The 23,336-nt window shown below is 42.6% G+C and overlaps 2 protein-coding genes across 3 annotated transcripts in view; one reads left to right on the top strand and one right to left on the bottom strand.

Moving 5' to 3' along the window:
* The first annotated feature begins 572 nt into the window (after nt 1–572).
* The window catches only part of LOC122827114 (plexin-A1-like), a 164,660-nt gene continuing 141,896 nt past the window's right edge, over nt 573–23,336 (top strand). The window contains exons 1-2 of the mRNA XM_044109740.1: nt 573–645; nt 755–977. The gene's annotated coding sequence lies outside the window, so the exon portion shown is untranslated. The remainder of the gene's footprint in view (nt 646–754; nt 978–23,336) is intronic.
* On the bottom strand, nt 17,144–20,697 carry LOC122827180 (uncharacterized protein K02A2.6-like). Of its 2 annotated transcripts, XR_006369997.1 has the most exons (3): nt 19,338–20,697; nt 17,322–18,144; nt 17,162–17,230 (listed from the first exon to the last, which is right to left on the bottom strand). XR_006369997.1 is itself a non-coding variant. In XM_044109850.1 (2 exons), exons 1-2 carry the CDS (start codon nt 20,689–20,691, stop codon nt 17,879–17,881), a joined length of 1,620 nt encoding a protein of 539 aa, XP_043965785.1. In that variant the 5' UTR covers nt 20,692–20,697; the 3' UTR covers nt 17,144–17,878. The 2 variants fall into 2 exon arrangements, 1 of the variants encoding a protein (XP_043965785.1); XM_044109850.1 differs by having other exon boundaries at nt 17,144–18,144.

The following is a 23,336-nucleotide window of genomic DNA, read 5'->3' as shown; positions in this document are numbered from 1 at the left end:
GTAAAGCCAACAGTTCCAATTGTCATGACAGATTATGCTACCTGAGCAGTAGATCTGTAAATTTTATTGCCTATTGACTGAATGTAATTTGCACATTTCTGTGTAGATATTGGTCTTAAATTCCATTTATAGTGGTTCTTAAATTTGAGTTGGTGGAACCTGTAAGTGGAAATATCGGAGTAAATGGGTCTGAATGCTATAAATCATAGTGTACTACTTTAGGTTGAATCATTATGTAGATTCCCATCAAAATAGATTTGCAATTTGTGGTTGCAACATGACAAACTAGAAAAAAAGTCAAGGAGTTTGAATACTTTTGCAACGTGCTGTTAATGACCATGTATTTATACTTTTACTGTAAAAGCAGAAGCTCAAACCACGCCTCGAAAAGTATGATGTAAAAACAACTCAAGAGGCAAAGAAGACAAAGAGTGAACAGGGGCACACATCTGCGCTCCGTGAGATGGCAGGTGCAATCAGTCAAGCTGAACGGGAGCATCTTCAATCACAGACCCTGATTGTTGTCAGACAGCCTAAAACCGGAGTACAAGGAGGGGATAAGGAGCTCACGGAGCCGCAGACTGAAACGGGTCCAATGCTGCCACCAATGCGCGCCTGGCAGAAGTGCGTCGCGCAACCCCCGATGTAACGCACCGGATCCACTGGGGGGCGCATGTTCACCAAGCTCTCCATCTCTCTCTCTCTCTCTCTCTAACTCTCTATCTCTCCTTGCTCCCTCTTCATCCGTATGTAGCAGGGGGATGCCGGAGTCCAACCGCAGCTCCTGTCTCATTCATGCTGAGCGCTGCTCTCCTGTGCGCACGGATCTGCAGAGCTGAGCTTTTTGAACCGCTGCTGCTGCTGCTGCTCTCTGACGAGCCGAGCGGGAATGGAAACGTCTTCTGCTGCAAACCTGACATCCTAAGGAAAAGAAGAAATAATGCCAAGCAGGGATAATACAAAACACGGCTTAATAAGTAAGTACAGGCAAACTTTTTCCACCCTCTACTTTTTTTGTTTTTGTTTTTTAAATAATTTTCTTCATTCCTTACCACCTCCGACCATACCTCTGGTCTCTCCTTATTTAATTTTTTTTTTCCGAGCGATGCTTTCTTGTTTTCACCTGGACCGACATGCACTATTCCGACGGAACATTTTTCGTCTTCTTTCCTCTTTTTTTAAATTTTTTTTATTTTTAACATTTTGCACTTTGGCGCTATGAACGAGCGGCTCCGGGTTGTCGCTGCGCACACGGGGCAAAAGCAGCCAGTAGCGCACGCTGGAAGGTTGCGGATCTTCCACAGGACTGAACATCTCCAGTTTTGTTTTAGCTGGAATTTCACAAGTTGTTTGCAGGAGGCGCAGGGCTCTCTTTAATTTAGCTAGAAGGGCACTGCGGAATTTGCATGCAAAGTGGATGTGTATTAATATAGAATGCATGGACGGGAGTTTTAGGGCTTGTTTAGTGTCAGTTTGGTGCATCGAAGTAGTTGTGTGGTTTGCTGAATAAATGAAAATTCACTCAAGGCATCCAGCCAACTTGGAAACCCTAAAATTAATTCTCTATTTTGTTTGCAGAGGCGCTGCTAAGATGAGGGACAGGCAGGGTGACCACCACTATGAATTTGTGTCACTAACTGGGAGAAACTGGGAATTTCATCATTAATTATATATCTCCTCCACATCAAGTATGTGTGGAGGAGATATACTTCCACATATATCTCCTCCACATCCATCATCTTTTTCCCTCCCATTTTTTTCCTCGAGATGCATCAGACTGTGAGGTGTAAGATGTTTTTAAGTTTGCTCTGGGAAATGATGTTAAACTACCTGCTGAGTTTCCTTTAGAAATGACAGAATTTGGCTTGAATATGATTTCTAGACTTTGAACCTAAGCATTGGTTTAAACGTGTACTAATAAATTTATTTCGTATTTATTTTTTGGTGTGATTCTTGTAGGTCACCACATTATATTAAAATTGGCTTAAACCCTGATTTGTTTAATTTACTTAGTTAATTTAGTTTTTACTTTTTGTTGCATTTTAAATTCCTCACTCTACTCTGGTGCTCACGACTCCATATACAACCTTCACCATTGTAAAAAAGCTTCTCATGTTGAATTATATTTGCCCCCCCACACCGCTTTAATCAACCACCCCTTTGTAAACTTTTTGGCAGCACCCCTGTTTATGTGTTCAGGAGTCTGAGACACTCTGGAATTGTGTGTGTGTGTGTGGGTGTGTGTGTGTGTGTGTGTGTGTGGGGAGGCAGAGGGGTTGCGTGCATGCATGTGTACCAGGTTTCATATCTTTGTAGGGACCTGTGTGTGTGTGCGTGTGTGTGTGTGTTTGCTGCCCCTCATCCACCCACATCCAAACATTTTGCCATCATTCGGGAGTCGCATCAACATGCGCTGACAGTTTTGTGTCACCTTATGAATTTTTGACTTGTGTGATGTGCGTAGGTGCAGGCTGATTTGGAAAGACTATACGGGCATCGGGCCACTGGTCTGGCTGCCAAGCACAGAAAAAAAGAGGAGGAGGAGGAATGAAAAGAAATATCTTTAGGTGGTGTGTTTGTAGGGAGAGGGAAAAATGGAAAGACTTCCCTTTCGTATTCTGAACATACCTACTCATCCTCCACCTACCCCCCCTCGTCTCTTTCTACTTCCATCCCTCTTGGGGTTTGAGCTCAGGAGGATGAGTGAGAGTGAGCTGATGTGGAGGAGATGCAGTACAAGGACATGTGAGAAATATTCATATTTTCTTGATAAGGCAGAATCCTTGAGCTTCACCTCCACTTTGGAGCTGAGGCGTGACACCCGGAGCGACTGCGTTTGTCGTTGCGCCGACGACACCGTGACCGCTGGGAACATTTGAGTTGCTGTTGCACCTGTGAGCGCAGAGAGGAGGGATTTATTTTTTTTTAAATAGAGGTTTTCAACCCCTAATGAATCAGCGTCGGACTCGGGCAACAGCGGTGAGCTGTACACCCTCTGAGCTGCCTTTAACCCAATTACCCAGTTTATTTTCGGAGTCTTGTATTATTCATTTGTTCTTAGAACATAGAAACTCCTCTTCTTGCTGTGCTCTGATCAATCTTTTAATATGTTATGTAGATATGTGGGTGCTGTATCTAATTTCCGTCAAAGGGACTTCAAGCTTGCCGCTTCCCACGCACATATGAAGCGTGCAAATTCTTAAAAGTGAAGATAGTGGAACTAAACATTTCAGCTAAAGCTCAGCTGTTTTTTAATGTTTAAATGTTGTTTTATTAAAGATTGCTTCAGCTAAATATACGTGTTGGATTGGACAAACCACCTTGCCCACATTTGGGAAGCTTTTATTTAGGCTAAAGCAAGTGTGTGCACACATGTGTACGGGGGTCAGGTGGTGCAGCGGGGGTCTCCGCCCAACTGCCTCAGACCCCGGCTGAGATGAGAGCCACAGAGAATCGACACAGACCCCGCTGCTCCTCGCCCAGAGAGGCTGCAGCAAACAAAGACACGGGGAGGCAGAGGAGGCAGCACAGATATACAATAGAACACGTCAATAAAAGCGCTTTAAGTTTATTTGGTCTGATAAACGCCCACAGGAGGCGTGCACCGCCATAACTTCTACTGCAGGACGGAATGAAACCAACATTAAACTGAGAGCTTTTTATGCACGACACTTTCAGAAATCTACGTCTAAGTGCTGTTTAGGGGCCTGGTGGGAAGCAAAATGCCGACCCAGCAATGTGAGAGCCAAGTTCTCTCCTGTTGAGTTGCTGCTGTTGACTATGGGCTGCAAGGAAAATCGGTGTTTCACAACAAAACAGGAACATAGTCTGATTTAGCTGCTGTTGGATTCTGATTATTTTGCAGAAAAGCAGTTCTCAGATTACATTGGAAGATTTTTTTTATAAAATAGATGTAGTAAAATTGCTTAATGTTAGGTTTCCCTACATAAATGCACATTTGATTATAAACTCAAGTTACATTTGGTTTAATGTGCATTTATTAGCAAGCTCTGTGACTGGCTATTATATTTGGATTCTGGTGATTTGAAGTGTGGGAAGAAAAAGGAAAAGTAGCTTTAATGTTAAAACAAAAATATATTTAAAATAAAAACAAAAGGGTTAAGCTTATGTAATATACATTCCTTTGAATTAATTGTTTATGCCTTTGTGCACATACAGAATCTACATTATGCAGCTCTTTTAGTTTTGGAAATATTCTAACACTGAGTGTTACAACTACACCTTATTGAAGTATTTTCTGTTCTATGTAACATCCTATTCATAATAAATGGGACTGATATCATATTGGTCCACTCTCTGCAGTGGAAGCAGCTGTTCTTGATAGGCTATCTGCCAGGGTCACCAGTGCACTGCAGAAGCGTAAAATCTTACCAAGTATTTTTCACCTAGTTTCACTTAGAGTACCTACCTGCGCAGACCGAGTATCTACCTAATAACTACCTACCTAGTTACCGGTATCTAGGTAGGTAGTCATTAAGTGTGGTTGAGGTTGGTGGTTTTTCTTTGGCCTTTATCCACCGTATGCTGTGTTTCACTAGAGTTAAGATGTTAAATAGTGCAGGACTGTAAAGCAGAAAGCCTGCATGATATTATTACATTAAATTACATTACATTACTCCCTCACCACCATTTAATAATGTTCTTGTCCATCCTACCCCTGATTCCTGAATATCTCCACAGTATATTATAGATAAAAGAAATTGTACTCATGTATGTAGATGTTTTCATAGTAATTATTAGTTGATTTGTTTTCCCTGTTTAACAACAAGAAAAAATAAATGCATACGCTAGGTACCTTAATACATACTCTGACATAAAGCCACTGACATTATGTCAGTGGTTTAGTCCACCTTTCTTTTTCCACTGTAGCTTCTTGAGAATGTTTCCAAATAGCAGAGTTTAGCAATACCTGGGAGTCCTCCATATTTTGTCTTGGTGTCACTTTTTAAAGTTGCCCTACAGAACGTTGCTTTTAGCCCTTAGTTCCATTCATAAGCACTCTGGATGTGTTCAGGTGAAAAACAGCGCTGTTACATATTTTCATGGGAAAGTGTGTTTTTTGAAATCTGTTCTCACAGATTTCATAGCAAGTTTTATGCCCTCTATGCAATTAAACAAACTAATACATAACTTAAAATTTTTTTAAAGCTAGACTTGCGGATATGAGAGAAAATCCATGGTGTAATCTAATCTTCTTTGACAGACATAGAGAGATGATATCCTGTTGCAATAACCTTAACACTTCTAGTATGCAGTGTTCTTTAGAACCTAAAGCCACTTTTTGATGCTGTAAGCAGTTTGTGTCTGAGGCAGATGGAGGATTGAGGAGAAGAGGATAGCAACAAGCTACAGAGGTAGAGCAGCTTTAAAGCCGCTGGCACCTTTTTGATCCAGCTCCCTGTCTGAAAGGCCACATCAGATCAAACGGGGCAGGTCGACTCAAATAGTTCACCTTGTAAAGGGAAAAGACGGTTTCGATGGGGCACAGATGTGACGGGCGGCCGCAGACGGAGGCGACGTGCCACCTTGATCTCTAACCGTCGCTTCGTTAGCTAATGAAGGAGCTTTTCTGATTGTATTTAGCACCTGCTTTAGGAGCTTTCATGGCGAGGCAGAGGCCATGTGGGCGGGTGGCTCCTCATCCGAGTCCAAGCGGAGGAGAGATATTTCTGCCGTTTTGTCAGCAATTAAAGGAATTTCTTCAACCCAATTTTCCTCTGCTTCTGTGGAGCATGCAGCTTGTGTTTAGTGTCCCAATTGGCCAATTTCTGCCGTATGTTCTGTGCTGTCTGAGCAGCTGAGACAGAAAAATAATCAGTTTCTATGCTGCATATATCCGGCTGTGTTTGTGTGTGTATGAGTGTATGCCTGACCTATATCTCAATAAGTAAGGAGAAAAAAGAATCCCTGAATGTCCTGTTTTTGCAGCATAAGTTAAGTCAGCTTGTCTTGTTTATTGCCTATAAACACATAAACATGTCTTCTTTATACACTTGTTCCCTTCTTGTACATCCAAAGTTAGAATTAAATCATTCTTTATTTCTTTTGCAGAAAGGTTTTAGATGCGGATCTCTCTTCTACTTTCTACACTTCCAGTTGGATGTTTTGTTGGAAAAAAAACAACTATTTTTGCTTCAAAGGGTCACAAAGGCTCACCTAAGTTAGATTTGCTGTATCAAAAGCTCTAACTAAAGTTTTGTAAGTCCAGTGCTGTGATTCCATCTGTAATTTTCCACACCAGGGTGATCTGAACCTTCCCATTGGATTTCTAGTTGTCCTGCTGGATGGTGAAACTTAATTCTTTCTTTTTATTTTTTTAAGGTTTTGTTGAAAGTCTGGCCACTTTCATTATTTGAAAGAGGTCAGACAGGAAAGTGAGTAACAAGAGAGGGGGGGAAAAGGTGTGGCAAAGATCATCAGGCCGGGAATCAAACCCGCAATGGTTACATTGAGGACTAAGAGGATAACAACCATTGTGTAAGCTGTGCTAAATCTCAGTGCCACTATAGCATCCATGGAAGGTGAAACTTTTGACAGGTTAGCTTTCATTATTGCCTTGTGTTTCGCTCAGCCAATCTTTCTGTCCACTTTTCAAACTACTTCCTGGTCCATTATTAGCATTAGGTTTTTTATTTGCCAAGCAGAAAATATCCCAAATAAAATACATAGAGGTTTTTGGTTATAAGATGGGAAATACATATTAAAGGTTACAAGGTATGAATGCATTTGCAAGGCACCGTGTATATTGTTTAATGCTATGAAGAACATTACACCATACCCATTTGTACCTGCTGCAAGGATTAATTTTAACATGCTTCATTTGCTCTGGGGGGGCTGCAGTCTAAGAGAAAAAACTGTTTGATGTTTGGAAGTAGGCTCAAAGACCCACATTACACCTTGTGAAAAAAGTTTAATTTTCCCCAATTCTTTCAAAGGAAATCACAAAAGCATTTGACCTGAGAGTGAAACTTGCCTTTGTTTCTGAAAGAGCTGCAATATCCTTCAAGAAAATAATTTTATTCCACAGCGAAACGAGAGATTTAAAGACAATGGGATTTTTTTTTCCCTCTGTCAAAGTGGAGAAGAAATGATCATGAAGAGGAATTGGAGAGGTCCGTGAAGGTGAAATGATTTGTGAAAAGCGGTAATACATGGATTGTGTCCTGTCTTTGCTTGCTGCCAGAGCACAATGAGGAAGGGAGGTGAAGTGACCAGATGAAGGAGGCTGAAGAAATTGGAACATTGGAAGGGTGAAGAGGTTAAATGGAGGGGTAGTGATAGATGTGACTCTACAACCTTTTTCTGGCTTTTAGTTTTGGTGAACGTTTGTAGCATCATAAAGATGAAGACCAAAATGTAAACCCCTTTGACGTTACTAAGCTTTACCCACAGATTTTTCCAGATTTTTTACAAGTAATGACAAAATCAGTTTAATTGCATTTGTAAGACTCAATAAACAGTAAATAATGGGCCAGATTTAAAAACGTTTAACAAATTTATTTTGGCTTTTCATATATTTAATGGTAACACATCCATTAGTATGATGATATGTAAAAAAAAAAAAACACTCCAAATTAGCTATGAAGACTTTATTATTCTTTATCTTTTCATCGAGCCATTTTAACGGAGAAACTTTTACCTTTACGTAAAGTAACACAGATTTAAAATCTACCAACTCGGGAGACTGTTCAGCTTAATGGTGCGTTCACACCAAACGCATTTTGAACATCAGGCTCGTCTGGTTTACATTAAAAGTCAATGTGGAGGCGCGTCAAGTGCTACGCGATTTGAAGCGTTTGTATCCATTAGCATTGAGCCCAGCTGCATTTTATTTGAATATTTTAGATGCAACCAGTAAAGAAAAACAGGGTGAAGCCAGTAGAGCAAAGAAGAAAACATGTCAGGTTAACAAAATGATAAATGGAAGAACAAAAGAGGAAGAAAAGGGGGTCAAGAGGGCAGTGTCTTCTATTTACTTTGATTATTATACTGTATACAGGAGGAAACAAAGGTAAGGGAATATATTATACTGTAATATTTTTACATTTTCATACACATTCCAGCCAGTTGGGACTTTACCGAATGACATGCAGTTTCTACAATATTTGGTTATTTTGGGTCAGGAACTCCCCATTTATGGAAATGTAATCAATCTAAAGTTCTTTAAGTATTTGATAAGGGTCTTAAACAATGTAAGCATCCATTTTTTTGTTCTTGCTTGGTGTCTGGTGTATTCTTTTGTGAATAAGAGTTTGATTTAAGCGTGTACGCCGCTGGTGTGTTCAGTCTTGAATAACCTGTGCTGGAATTAGCTAAAAATCAAGATCCCTTCTTTTTGTTACCAGTGTTTTCAGGATGAAAGTTTTAATCCTGAAAACTTTCATGAAAGTTTTCAGGATGACTAATTGTGATCACTAATGAATAAAACACATTTATGGCCCTAAAAGCTGTGACAAAACTAAAACCCATGTGGACAAACAAGGAAAGGACGCAGAAGGGCAGAAAGTATTTATAACTAAGGGATATGTCAGTGTATTTGCCAGGCTGCTGACGAAACCAATTTAACAGCTGCTGAAAAATATCAGGTAAGCAGGCGATGTCATCGATTTAATGTATGCGTTGCAGATAGATTGTAGTAAAGCATTGATTAATGCCTGGTTTTAAAATTAGTTAGCTGGACTTGCTGCCATTATGTTGTGCCCACTGTTGGACATCACACGGCACATCGAACCCGATGGAACCGTTATACCTAGGATTTCTGTCGGCTAATGTGTGATCTCAGATTTTGAAAATGGGCCGACAATCGACTGACAGCACTAAGATCATGTAGTGTGCGCTGGGCATTACACTAATGAAATGAGGAAGGGAGGGTCAGTGGAGAGCAGCGGAGTTGAGCCTTTTTTCATTTAGCGTCATCAACAGAAAGAGAAAAAGGCTGGAAGAGACGATGACGTAGATAGCTTTAATTTATCGTACGATTAATCGATTTCTCGTTTATCGCGACAGGCCTAATTTAGACTCAACCAGAATCCTTCCACATGAGTGAAGAAAAAAATATTCAACTAAACGTGTTAACACTTTTCTGGTGTTCTATGATGAGAGGGGAAAAAGCTTAAGGGGTGAGACAAAAACAAGTAAACAAACCGAGCCAGCTAAATACCTTGTCAGTGCCAAGCTCAGAAAACTGAGAAAAATGCATCATGATTGAAAACGGTCCAAAAGATTTGAAACTTAGGATGGGAGGCTTTGACGAAAGCTATCACTTCTCTATCTCTGGCATCACCAAAGATGGCCTCTTGCTCTGTGCCAGAACGTCCTGGCGAAATGAACAGCTTGTTTTTCCAGACTGCAGGTTTCGAAACAGGCAACACTATTAGAAGGCAGCCATTTTTCTCCGTCTAAATGGTTTTAGATAGTTGCAGACTATCTCGGTTTCCAGCATATTTATATTTCTGAACAAGCCAGTAGCTCGGTGAACTGGATGTGCCTCATATCCTTGTCTTCAATGCCTTTGATTAATACTAGGAGGGTCAACTGTAAAAGCTAGTCACCACAATAACTCAAAGTTAATGGTCTGCTTCTTGCAGTCTTTCTCACTTTTTTAGTCTAATATTATGTCCTAAAGTTGTGGTTGTTTGGCTTGAAGGCTTAGCAGCTCAGTAAGCATTCTTTCTTCCCCATTTATGGCTTCTGCATGCCTGTATCTGTAACTCAAGTTGGCTTCTTCACATCAGCGACTTGGATGAAGTGATGAGTCCTGTTATCGACTTGGAGGTGTTTCAGATACCAACTCAGAAATGTTGCTCATCATATGTTTTATTCGGATCGGGTGCTTTCCTACCAAAAGCACCCGATCCGACTTCTGGAGAGAGTCGATACCAGAAGTGAAAAAATGTCCTCAAGTTTGATGGAAACGTTCTTACTTGGGTGGGTTTTGTTGTGCTGTTTTATTTCTGCTTTAGGGTTGTAAAATATTTTGAAAAACAATAATAGCTTTGGCTTGGGTTGCTATTTTTCTCAACTGGGATATGTTTTTGCCAATACCATGACATTTCTACGATTTAAGTCCTTTTACTGAAATGTGTGATAGACGTTTTAGTAAAAGGATTGATTTAATGGAATAGAAACTGTTATAAGTGTTAAAACTCTGGATTAATATTGCCGCAGTCGTGTTGTTTTACATATGACATGACCATTTTGGTTTGGAGTTGCTAAAGAAACTCACTTTCAAGTCAGTAGTGTCATAAGGTGGTGTGGGTGGTGGTGGTGAGGCAAACGCAGCAGACCCAGATGTGGTGTAGATGAGGAGTTTAATGATGAATGGAAAACAAAACAAAAACAGTCCACAGACCTGGCAGCACTGACGGAGCGGAAGGCTAATGCTCCCAACAGGTAGCAACAGGATATAACGAGGACTCGACGTACACAGACTGACGGAGACGGAACTGAGACGTTACAAGACGTTCACTGACGTAGGACCCGACGAAGACAGACACACACAGGTGACACTAAATACACAAGAGGGTAGTCAGGGAACGAGACACACCTGGGGACTAATCACGGGGAGACAGGACAACACAGAGACTCAGACACACAGGAAACTTCAAAATAAACCCAAAAAACACAGATCACGACAGTACCCCCCCCTCAAAGGGCGGCTCCCAGACGCCCAAAACAGAAAAACACAACAAGGGTGGGTGGAGGGGAGCTGGGCGGGGGCCAGAGTCCAACACAAACAAAACACAAACCCAACCGGGTGGGCGGAGGCACACGAAGGCCAAGAGTCCAAAAACAAACAAAACAAACCCAACTGGGTGGGCGGAAGCACCGGAAGGCGGGAACCACAGCGGAGGTCCGGCGGCCGCCCAGCGCGCAGGAGGCGGAACCACGGAGGCGGTCCGCGGCGGCCGTCCGCGCGCCGAGGCGGAAACCACGGAGGCGGTCCAGCCCGTCCCGCGCCAGGCGAAACACGGAGGCGGTCCGGCGGCCGTCCCGCGCGCGAGGCGGAAACCACGGAGGCGGTCCGCGGCCGTCCGCGCAGGAGGCGGGAACCACGGAGGCTGTCCGGCGGCCGTGAGGCGGGCGCCGCAGGCGGCGACGAGGAGCACAAGGAGAGTCTCTGGGGCGCCGCGAGGCGGCGAGGAGCACAGGGAGTCTCTGGGGCCGCACGGGGGCGGCGACGAGGAGCCGAGGGAGTCTCTGGGGCCGCCAGGGAAGGAGCTCGGGACTGGCACAGGGAAGGAGCTCGGGACTGGCACAGGGAAGGAGCTCGGGACTGGCACAGGGAAGGAGCTCGGGACTGGCACAGGGAAGGAGCTCGGGACTGGCACAGGGAAGGAGCTCGGGACTGGCACAGGGAAGGAGCTCGGGACTGGCACAGGGAAGGAGCTCGGGACTGGCACAGGAAGGAGCTCGGGACTGGCACAGGGAAGGAGCTCGGGACTGGCACAGGGAAGGAGCTCGGGACTGGCACAGGGAAGGGGCTCGGGACTGGCACAGGGAAGGAGCTCGGGACTGGCACAGGGAAGGAGCTCGGGACTGGCACAAGGAGTCTCGGGGGGAGCACAAGGAGTCTCGGGGGGAGCACAAGGAGTCTCGGGGGGAGCACTCTCTGTAGCGCCGGCTGGAGCGGCGGCAGGAACGGGCTCGGGTGCGCCGGCTGGAGCGGCGGCAGGAACGGGCTCGGGTGCGCCGGCTGGAGCGGCGGCAGGAACGGGCTCGGGTGCGCCGGCTGGAGCGGCGGCAGGAACGGGCTCGGGTGCGCCGGCTGGAGCGGCGGCAGGAACGGGCTCGGGTGCGCCGGCAGGAACGGGCTCCGGCCGCGGAAGCGCTGCTGGCGGATCCGGCCGCGGAAGCGCTGCTGGCGGATCCGGCCGCGGAAGCGCTGCTGGCGGATCCGGCCGCGGAAGCGCTGCTGGCGGATCCGGCCGCGGAAGCGCTGCTGGCGGATCCGGCCGCGGAAGCGGTGCTGGCGGATCCGGCCGCGGAAGCGGTGCTGGCGGATCCGGCCGCGGAAGGGCTGCTGCTGGCTCGGGAGGCACGGGAGATGTCGGAGCTGGTGTGGTGGAACGGGAGGACAGAGATTCGGGTCTGGGAGGCAGCGGTTCTCCAGCCATGACTGCTAGCGCTGCCTCACGCTCCCACTCTGCCTCCCTCTGCAATTCCACCAGCTCCGGAAGCGGAAAACGTGGAACCCAGTAGTCCAGCAGCAGACCCAACCGGATGGCAAATCCGAGCCTTCGCCAGGCCATGTACGGCTTGGCCATGGCCTCCTCATACTGCTGCATGGTGTCCATTAACTCCTGCATCTCTTCTGGGTCCATGATGGTACAGCGTGCCTCACCGTTCTATGTGGTCGGGTCCTTCTGTCATAAGGTGGTGTGGGTGGTGGTGGTGAGGCAAACGCAGCAGACCCAGATGTGGTGTAGATGAGGAGTTTAATGATGAATGGAAAACAAAACAAAAACAGTCCACAGACCTGGCAGCACTGACGGAGCGGAAGGCTAATGCTCCCAACAGGTAGCAACAGGATATAACGAGGACTCGGACGACAGACTGACGGAGACGGAACTGAGACGTTACAAGGCGTTCACTGACGAGACCCGACGAAGACAGACACACACAGGTGACACTAAATACACAAGAGGGTAGTCAGGGAACGAGACACACCTGGGGACTAATCACGGGGAGACAGGACAACACAGAGACTCAGACACACAGGAAACTTCAAAATAAACCCAAAAAACACAGATCACGACAAGTAGTCTGACTTCAGTATGTTTTTTGGTGATGTTCTAACTTAAAAGTGTACATTCCAAAATTTTCAAAGTAAAGGTACGACAGTACCTTTACCTAACAGTGGTTCTTATATGTAAAGAACCACTGTTATCTTCTAATTGTAGTAATAAAAACAGTTTTATTTATAATAGTAATATAATAATAATAATGCATTTTATTTGACAGCGCCTTTCAAAACAACCCAGAACACTTTACAACATTAAAAACAGAAATGAAACAGAAATTAACCAAAAGTATTGTGATTCTTTAGATAAAGCATTACATATTGTGAAACTGTTTTTTTTGTGTGTTTTTTTTTAAGTTTAGATATTTTGAAATCTTGCCTGGTGAAAAAGGAAAGTTGGAAGTTAAATAAATTCTTGGATGGGCTGATGCCAAACCGCCTGTTTTGGATTTTTGTTTGGACTTTGTGTCAGTCGTGCAGCAGCAATGAAGAGTTCAGGTTTCTGCCTTGTCCAAGTTTTGTAGTTGTTTAAAAATAACCTGATGGATTCAACTAAGAATTAACTTTACACTAATTATTAGCCCCGATTTCCTTACATTTGCAAGATCTGCATTTGGCTGATATTTGTATGAGGAACCAACTTTATCTACCCGTCTGGCTCTGCAAAGGTCTGAAAATCCTCCACTGTCCCGTTTTGCTCTGCTGTTGACTGACAGACAGACAGACCCGCCCACCAGGTCACGTCAGCAGTAGTCACCCCACTGTTGCCAACTTAGCAACTTTGTTGCTATATATAGCTATTTTAAATAAATAAAAAATTGGTAAAGGCCAAAATCGGAATCGCCACATCAGATTTTTTTAAAGATTGGTTATTCCCACAAAATCACCCCATTTGCTACTACAGAAAACTGTGAGTGTATTTTTATTATAGGAGTAGGATACGTCTATTAATATACTTAGTTTCCACTAAATATTCTACTGAGATATAGCAGCTCTTCTTCTAGTGGATTTCTGATCAGCTTGAAAAAAAACAAACAAACATCTTTACAACCACAAAGGAGACCAAACGGCTTGTCAGGATTGACTGGAAACAACCTTGTGAACTCCTCTAATAATCTCCTCCCAGCGTCCTCAGGGGGGGCCGGTTGTGTCCCCCAGGTTAAGGGGAACACAACATGTTTACAGTATTAGATTGCTGCCTTCGAAGCAGATCCACTGAGACGCTCTCCGTTTCGGTCCGTCTGTGTCCCCCTGCCGGGCTTTTCTATGCTCTCACGCCCTCTCTGACCCTCGGGCACGGGGGTGTCCCATCCGCATGTCTGAAGGAAAAGAAAAAGCACTGAGCCGCGGTATCACCAGGACACGGACTGTAACATGGGATCACCTAATATTTATTCAGCAGCAGCAGGTTGTCGTCATGTGGGTGAATAAAATCGGTAATCCTGTTATTTCACTGTTAATACTGTTTTCATTTTCAAATGGACTCAGTGTGTGATCCATGCTGAGAGGTCAACATTAGGGAAACCAATACGATGTCTGTTTTTCTACTCTTTTCAACAGCTACAGTTCTAAAAACATCTTTAGAGAGCATTTATCTTTGACTCTAAGGTGGATAATCCTACCCTGTTGTTACGAAACAAAGTTATCAGATATGAGTACTTTGACTGGATTTGTAATCACAGAATAAAAAAAAACAACTAGTATTATTCTTGTTTTTTAACAAAACAAGCCAAAACAATAAAATAGAAATTCCAGCATTTGACCAAAATTGTCTTCTGGGGCAGTTATTTCATTCTGATTGAAGGAAGACCCTAAAGGGAGGCCGGTTCCAAAATGTAGCCACTTGGACAGCTAACATATGCTGACACTTATTTATGACCCCCTTAAGGTGCAGGCCTGCCAAAATCTACACCGAGATTCTGTGCCTTGATGAAATATTGCTTTGAGGTTAACAAGAGCAAATCATGCACATCTCTACATGCATTAGGAAAACGCAACAAGCTGCAGGAGTGACCTTCCAGTCCTCATAGATGAGTCAGTGAGTGGCTGGACGGTCTGGGTTAAAGAACAAGAGCAACTTCAAAGCAAGATTGTTGAGAAGTGAAATGTGTGTTGGCAGAAGGTGATTGGTTTGTTCAAGGCTGAGTTCAGAGTCTTTATGGTTCTTCACAGGAAATAAATGTATCTGAAATGGAAAGTCACAGGATGTGGAAACTAAGTGTTCATGTCTGGAGATGAAGCCATCAGAAATTGTGTATTCTAGACCAACATTGGACTTAGTATTTATTTATTTTTTTTAGATTTCACTTTTTGTTTAAAGTAGAGATCCATTAGCATTGGTATCAACCCATGTTAGTCATTTTTTAAGATATCCGTATGGTTTCCATCGTATTGCTGGTTGTGTGTGTTTGGTCTTATGGTATTTGCTACAGCATGTGACAGTGATGCAGTAATAGGAGTGTGTAACTGAAGCAGAAAAGCAGAGTCAGCATTATGTGTTTGTTTATTCACTGTCAAAAGTATCAGTAAATATCAGTTATTGCTCATAACAGCAATATTAACGTTGGATAATAGTATCAGCCCAAACTGTCACATCGGTGTGTCCCCACTTTAAATAGTGTTTAATTTTCTTGTCCAAAGTCAGGAAGTACATAAAAAGGAATATAAAAACATGCTACAAGTAGTAGCATGTTTTGAAGTTGAATTGCGAATCGTCTTGTTTTGGATTCAAATAAAATGGCAAACAAAAGATGTTGCATAAAAACTTTTTATTTTAACATTCAAATGAGTCGAGGTGAACCCTTTCAGCCGTAGTTGTGATCAGATGAGTAAAATTAGTCAGATCAAAGAAAAGGTGGCAGCATGATGACATAAGCATCCCGGCTTTCAGGAACATAATTATGTCGTCTTCTAGGTTGTTTATGGTCTTTTCGAGCTTTGACACCGTCCTTTCTGCAAATTCTGCACGGGTTTCCGCCTCTTTGAGTCTGTCATTCAGAATTTTAATCTCCTCTTCATATTTGTCTTCTTTCTCAGAGTACTTATTGATGGGTATTTTTCCTATATACCTAAATAAAAGAACTACAGACACGTAATATGAATTTTATGACAAAGCTTTAGCAAAAGGAGAAGTCTCCGAAACAGCTTCTCCAAGCTGTTTACAAAGAGAGTTCTGATTTCCTTTTACGCGAGCTCCTGTTTTATTGTCAAAGAAAAACAGTCAAAACAGTCAAAGGGGTAGAGGTCGTAAAAAGAACAGAGGTTGTAAACGTATAGCCTAATCAACATGTAACCTAATCAACTAGAAAACTACTCAACTGCTCACATGAAGATAAACAGACATCCTGACCTCCACGTCAGAAAATACACACAGAGGAAGAGAACACTTTAATTAGACTGAATTTCAACTAAAGTAATAACGAAATGATAATTCCGAAAATTCTCTAACATTCCCCCCTTTTTATCATTTTACGACATGTATAAACTTTATGCAAAAGCATAGAAAAGAAAAAAGAAAAAGAAGAAAAAGACCAATAAATGCAAGATTTTTTTTTTTTTTCTAACCTAAACAGAAAATACAATGAATAAATGAAATATAAAGTAATAAATGAAAAATAAAAGAAACAGCAAAAATCAAATGCAGTTTTTCTTTCATCCAAAACACCACTTGTTTTCACATTTTCGGTGTAGGAGCCATTCAGCAAATGAAGTCATCTGTTTATTGATTACAGAAATTCATCATTGTTCAGAAAATCGTCTGAAACTTGGAACAAGTCATCTTCAGTCGACTCATAAGACTGTTTTAAATCTTCCAGCCCGTATAGAGCGTCAGAAATAGTTCCTCCAGTTCCTGTTTCGTCAGGTACATAAGTACAGCACGTTGGGCCAACGATTTTACAGACCCCTCCTTGAGGGGCAGTGAGGAAGTCCAGGACAACACGATTTTGCATAACCATGTTTCTCAGTTCAGCCAGTTCTTTCATGGTGCCATTGGCCAGCTGGTATGTGATGTTGATTAGTCGCAGTAATCCGTACCTGTTTATCTCAACGTGGTCCCGAATCTCTCCTAGACCAACCCACGGAAAAAGGCTTTGCATGAATTTTTCTCCACCGTTCCAAATCCGGAATTCCCATGGAACTCCAGTATGTGTTGTGAGGCCTCCCCATTTTTTGACCTCTGACGTAACTGTTCGTTTGGAGCGGGTGTGTAGATCATTCTGTGCTTTCCTGATGAATGCAATCGGGTTGATCAAAGGAACCACAGCACACAGTGTTGTCTCCTGTCTCCTCTTTGTCTTATGCGTGATGTTGGAACTCCTCTCCTGAAGCAAGTTGTCACAGTCTGGGTTGTCCTTCCAGACTTTGCAGCGTGAGTCTCTTGACCCCTGCATGCTGTGCAGGTGATGAAATCCTGTGTCGGTTCGCAGTAGGTGTAAACTCTGTTACACAAGTTCCAGGGCACCGTCCCTAGAACAACATGTCCATTATTATAAACACAGTTCCCTAGAGATCCTGGTTTAGCTCCTGCTAACGAAATGATCTCTGGTATTTTCCATACAGTTTGTTGAGATGACGGCAAAGGAAGTACATCATCTGCAAGTGAACAATTTAAAGATTGAAATAGGCTTTGCACAGCCTCTCCCATCCGGAGGTCAACTGAATAGTCCTCCTCACGTGGTCTGTCTCCTCTTAGGGGTGGGATACGCCGTGGTCTGGTGCTTAGAACGTAGAGACACATCTGTTTGTCGTCAGTAATGTTACCTGGTCGTAGACCTGAGTTATGTATGGAAACCGGCATCTGCGCACACACGTAGCAGTTCACAGCATGTCCCTCATAAGCGGTTCTATTCATCAGCTTCCACCACAGATTCGTACTGTAGTCATGCGGATGAAGCTCAGGCTCGTTTCCTTCTCCAAACATCAAACATACAGCAGTCACAATACAGTAGAAAATCCATCTGGCATATGGAGTTTCCATTGCTGCTCAGAATACAGAGATGTCAGGACCCCCAGCCTAGCAGAGTGAGGATCTGTTGAATTCTTCTGCTGACCTTGAGACGAACTGTCCTAAACGACAGAACCCCTTTGTAAATCAGACTTCCCCGTCACTCTGATTTAGGGATCTAACACTCTCTGTACCTTACAGTGACTGAGATGAATCCAACTGGGTCTTTCAGCAATCTTTACAGCTGTTGGTGTGGTCATCAGCACCTGGAACGGTCCTTCCCACCGTGGACTCGCCCAGTTCTTTCGTTTGATGACCTTTATGTAGACCCAATCACCTTGCTCGATTGGAGTGGCCTCCTGTACAGGAAGAGAATCAGAAGGCAGTAAATTTGCACTGGACACTTCCTTCAGTTTAAAGGTCCTAATCATATAGTCTGTGTTAAAGGAAGAAATTTACTAAGTTAGCTTAATTTGGAAAAAGCTTGGCTCTCTTTTCTTCCTATTTTCCCGGGTCCTTCCAGCGAGGAGTGTGTGCCAATCAGGAACAAGGATGCGTGATGACGTCACAGAGTTACAGCGTTTAATCTCATAGGAAACCACAATGAAGTAACAACATGAGCTGGAAAGCAGCCAAGATACAGACTCATTACCTGAGACAGACAAAGAATAAAAACAAAGACAGAGACAGAGAAAGAAAAAGCAAAGACATGTCTTTGGAGAAGGCTGAATGCCAAAACGGCAGGAAATAACAGCGATCTGAATCATTATTATCGTGTTCAATCTCTTTATAGTGGAGGCGTTTCTCTCCTTGTTAATGTATTCATTAAGGCGTACCCCTGGTTCGACCAACCAGGAGCTCCCCTGGACACTCAGAGGAACTTAGACCTTCCCTTAATTTCACGCCAGAGATCAAAGGCCATTTGGTCTCTAGAAGAACAATGGAGCAAGCAGCTGCATCCTAGTCTTCTGGCTCTAACAGATACCTGTGAAATTCGGAGTGCCTCCCGGCCAAATCAAGTAATTTAGTTTAAGGAAAGATTATCTTCACAAACCTAATTCTGGTCTACTGCATTCAGCATTTTCCAAAGATTTAAGTCCTTGCTTTATCACATAAAATCCTGAACAGTTTTCTAATACTAAACAACACATTTTCATTGAAACAATTTCCATTTGGTTCAGATATTATCATAGACAGTACAATTTTCAAATACATTCAGCATTCACCCTTCTAAACTTAGATAATGCACTTTCATTATAAACTTGCTATTAATACTTAGAAAACTGTTAGTGATCTCAACATTCTATGTTGCATTCTAGTTTAAACCCTGCCAGATGTGGTTCTAAAAAACCTTTGATGCTCTGTGAGCCATACAGGCTTCTGCCCTGCAATAGATGCTAATTTCGTGGCTTCCTGAGCCCTGATAACAATACTAAAAGATCTCCTTTGATCTGCATCTAGTTCCTGACCTTTGACATTTACTCTGCTGGATAATTTAACTGTAAATTCTTCACAGAACATCTGTTTAAAACTAAGAAATTTATACAACATAGAATGTTCAAGATACCTTTTACACATGACATAAAATTAACTGTTTAAAGCATTAGAAATAATCATTTTTCTTAACATCTGCTAATGTCTGTTGTTCGTCAGCTTTTTGTAAGTCTGGAGCAAATAGAGGCAATCTATAAGCTCTCCCATGAATTATTTCAAACGGTGTTAAACCATCAGCTGTCGGGGTGATCCTCATATAAAGCTTCACCAAATCTAAGCATTCTGGCCAGGCTCGGCCAGTATCTGCCATGCATTTTCGTAATCTGCTTTTTACAGTTCCATTGGCTCGTTCCACCAGCCCCGCGCTCTGTGGGTGGTAGGCACAGTGATTCTTTAATGTCATTCCCAAGTGTGTAGCCATATTTTGTATCACTTGGTTTACAAAATGTGGTCCATTGTCACTATAAACAGTTTGTGGAATGCCATGTGTTGGAATAATAGTTTTACAAATAGCCTTAGCTACTGTTAAAGCATCTGCATGCTTTGCTGGAACTATTTCCACCCATTTAGAAAAAGCGTCAATCATCACCAGACAATATTTGTATGGCCCACTTTGTGAAAGTTCAATAAAATCCATATGCATAGTTTGAAATGGATAAGATGGTTTCGGGAACCTGCCTCGTTTTGGCCTTATGTTTCCCTGAGAATTATATTTCACACAAACTGGACATGCAGTACAAAAATTTTTTAAGTATGAATTTAAACCATATGTTGTGAAATGCTGTTGTATTATGGTTTCCATCCCCCCTGTTGACACATGGCAGCGCCCATGTGTCACAATTGCTGCCGCTTTAAATAAAGATTTAGGAAGGACTGGTTTCTTATTGACTTCAAAAATGTTCTCATCATTAATTTTCGCACCCTTAGTTATCCACATCCTTTTTTCAACTTTTGGTGCGTTTTTTAATTGTTGTTGATATACGCTTTCTGGTCCTTCATCATAAGTGATCCCACTGTGAACTTTGAACTCCTTCTCAAATCGTAGACGAAAGTCGTCCACATCTTCTCCAGTTTTTTGTTTAATTCCTGACAGATGACTATAATTTGCCCTTTTACGAAAATTTGTTCTAACTCTCTCACACAACGGATCCCATTGTGCTTTAAAATCATCAGAGAGAGCGGGGTTCGCTCCTGGAGGGTATGGGATTGGAATTAAAATATTATTATTAATTACTTTCCCTGTATAACTTCCCCTCACTTTTGCCCAATCCTTTCCTAATGAGGACATGGCTGCTTCTCCTGCTTCCACTCCATTTAATCTATATGAATGGATTAATCCCGTCATGTCTTCTATCCATTTATCGGGATCTTCTGATACAGGAGTTATTCCTTCTACCGCCTTTCTGGCCTCTTTCAAGGTCCAGGGTCTGAAAACATAAATGTGTGGCGGCTGGCCATCTCTAGGATTTGGGTTTGGGACCTGGATCATTGGATATTGTTCCGTCCCTTCAACTTTTGGCTTCCTGTTCTGCCTCAAGTTATATGAATGTCCCTGATCGCTGGGACCTGCACCTTCCTCCTCATATAACGGTGGTGGGGAGACAGGCAGGGGTGGGTAAAGTTTAGTTGGAGTATGAACTGACAGTGGATCTGTAGTTAGATCAGCTGGTGGGGATTTTGCAGGAATGAGAGTTGGAGAAACTGAGGGCAGTGTGGCTCGCGCACGCAAGGGAGGGGCCTGCACTGCAGCTAATATGGGCTCATTATCTTCTGGTTTTACAAACAAAGTATTTGTCGAGGCTGTTGATACTGAGACAGAAGCAGACAGAGCTGCTGCAGCGGTCGGGGGAGGAGCAGTCGGCCGTACCTGCTCTCTCTGTCCCGCCGAAGTATTCCGTCTGGTTAACACCATTTCATTTTCTTCTGACCTTACAAATAAGTTATTTGATTCTACAAGCTTTTTATCTTTAACCTTTTTAATTTGTTCTTTACGGTCTATGGCTGCTTTTAACCATAGTTTAGCACATCTTAGTTCATCCTCCTTTTTAGCCTTTTTCATCCCCTTTTTTCTTGCTACACTACTCTCCAAAATTCCCACAATTGTTTGCCATTTATAAATTTTCAGCTTCCCATCTATTTTATATTTCTTTTTCCATTTTTTTATGTATACAATGCTACCAGGAAATCTGGACAGCATGTATTTCTCATCTCCGTTGAGACCCTCAGCGAGTGAGGAATTACAAGTATTTGTGTTTCCCATTATTTAAATCACTTGCAATTTTAGCTTGAAAATTTTTTGGTATTTTGTGCTTCCTCAGAGAAAGTGCTGTAAATCAGCGCTCAGTGCCTCCTGAAAAACAGGCTTCTACTTGGAGCCTAGCTTCCAAGCGGTTTTTCACTTTGGATCCTAATTCCGAAGGCAGAGAGTTTTACTCCCAGAGAGAGAAGCACCATTCACTCCTTCATACACACACATCAACAAAGCAGCAGACAAAAACACCAATATCAACACAGCAATAACAAAACAGTATTACAAACTTCCTATCTACGCGAGGACTTACTCTTAAGGAATGTCCTGTAAATAAGAAGGCTCTAAAAGCCTTACCTTTTGCCTTTAGTTGAAACTAACCCTACTTCTTTAGTCAAAATGATATTTGACAAGGACTCAAACCTTTCTTTAGTCAAGCTGGTATTTGACAAGGACTCAAACCTTCATTTAGTCAAACTAAAAGTTGACAAGGACTCAAACCTTCATTTAGTCAAATTAATGTTGACAAGGACTCAAACCTTCATTTAGTCAAACTAAAAGTTGACAAGGACTCAAACCTTCATTTAGTCAAATTAAAATTTGACAAGGACTCAAACCTTCATTTAGTCAAACTAAAATTTGACAAGGACTCAAACCTTCATTTAGTCAAACTAAAATTTGACAAGGACTCAAACCTTCATTTAGTCAAACTAAAATTTGACAAGGACTCAAACCTTTATAACTTCTTTTGCTTTTTAAAATTCACTTACGTTTCTGTAGTTGTCTGGTTGTCCAGTCGGATCTCGTCTCTCCGCCGTTGACAGACAAAGTCGGACATGCGTCGCTGGCCCAGCGAAGAATTTGCTTCCTGGGTCCTTCTTTCCAGGTCCAGTTGACTTCTGGTCGTGCACGGATTCAGCGCGTCTTCCTCTGCCTGGCAGCGGGGGAGGAGAGATCCCGGGTTTCGGCACCAAAAAATGATGGGTATTTTTCCTATATACCTAAATAAAAGAACTACAGACACGTAATATGAATTTTATGACAAAGCTTTAGCAAAAGGAGAAGTCTCCGAAACAGCTTCTCCAAGCTGTTTACAAAGAGAGTTCTGATTTCCTTTTACGCGAGCTCCTGTTTTATTGTCAAAGAAAAACAGTCAAAACAGTCAAAGGGGTAGAGGTCGTAAAAAGAACAGAGGTTGTAAACGTATAGCCTAATCAACATGTAACCTAATCAACTAGAAAACTACTCAACTGCTCACATGAAGATAAACAGACATCCTGACCTCCACGTCAGAAAATACACACAGAGGAAGAGAACACTTTAATTAGACTGAATTTCAACTAAAGTAATAACGAAATGATAATTCCGAAAATTCTCTAACACTTATCATATGATAACTTCCTATTTTTATATTAAAATATGAGGCTGTAATTTTCAGCTAAATCGGCAGAGGGATTGATAAGAGTTCAAATCTAGCAGATTATCAACATTAGCTGTGAACACTGATATGACGAGCCTTGAACTGCACATGAACCAAGCATCTGTCAGTTGTTTAGCTTTCCTACATGTCAGTAACACCACTGTGGTGCTTAATTGGCCCTTGTAGTAAAATGTTTCCTTCACTTCCCTACAGGAAGTCCAGAGGTCGGGTTCATCAGCAGAGCAGCTAAGTCACTGGAACAGACTCGTTTTCCGGCATCTCTATCTTTCTTTTAGAGAATTAATCACCCATTCAGTTCCTCTTTTGTCTTGTCCCATTAATATACCTTAGGATGGAGAGGTCAGGGTTACATTTCTTTACCTGCACTTTTTTTTACCAATGGAAAATTACAGTGACAAGCGCTATCCCTCACTGCCACGGAGCTTTGGCCTGGCAGCAGAACTGG

Source organism: Gambusia affinis, linkage group LG01 (assembly GCF_019740435.1).
Source record: "Gambusia affinis linkage group LG01, SWU_Gaff_1.0, whole genome shotgun sequence".
In the NCBI taxonomy this organism is placed as follows: Eukaryota; Metazoa; Chordata; class Actinopteri; order Cyprinodontiformes; family Poeciliidae; genus Gambusia; species Gambusia affinis.
This window is presented reverse-complemented; position numbering and strand designations above follow the sequence as displayed.

Excerpts from the sequence above, each read along its gene's own strand:
- LOC122827180 (XM_044109850.1), bottom strand. The coding sequence starts at position 20,691 with ATGATCCAGGTCCCAAACCCAAATCCTAGAGATGGCCAGCCGCCACAC. Across the intron at positions 18,145-19,337 it reads CGAACAACAGACATTAGCAG|ACTATATGATTAGGACCTTT; the intron begins ATGTTAAGAAAA and ends CCTTTAACACAG.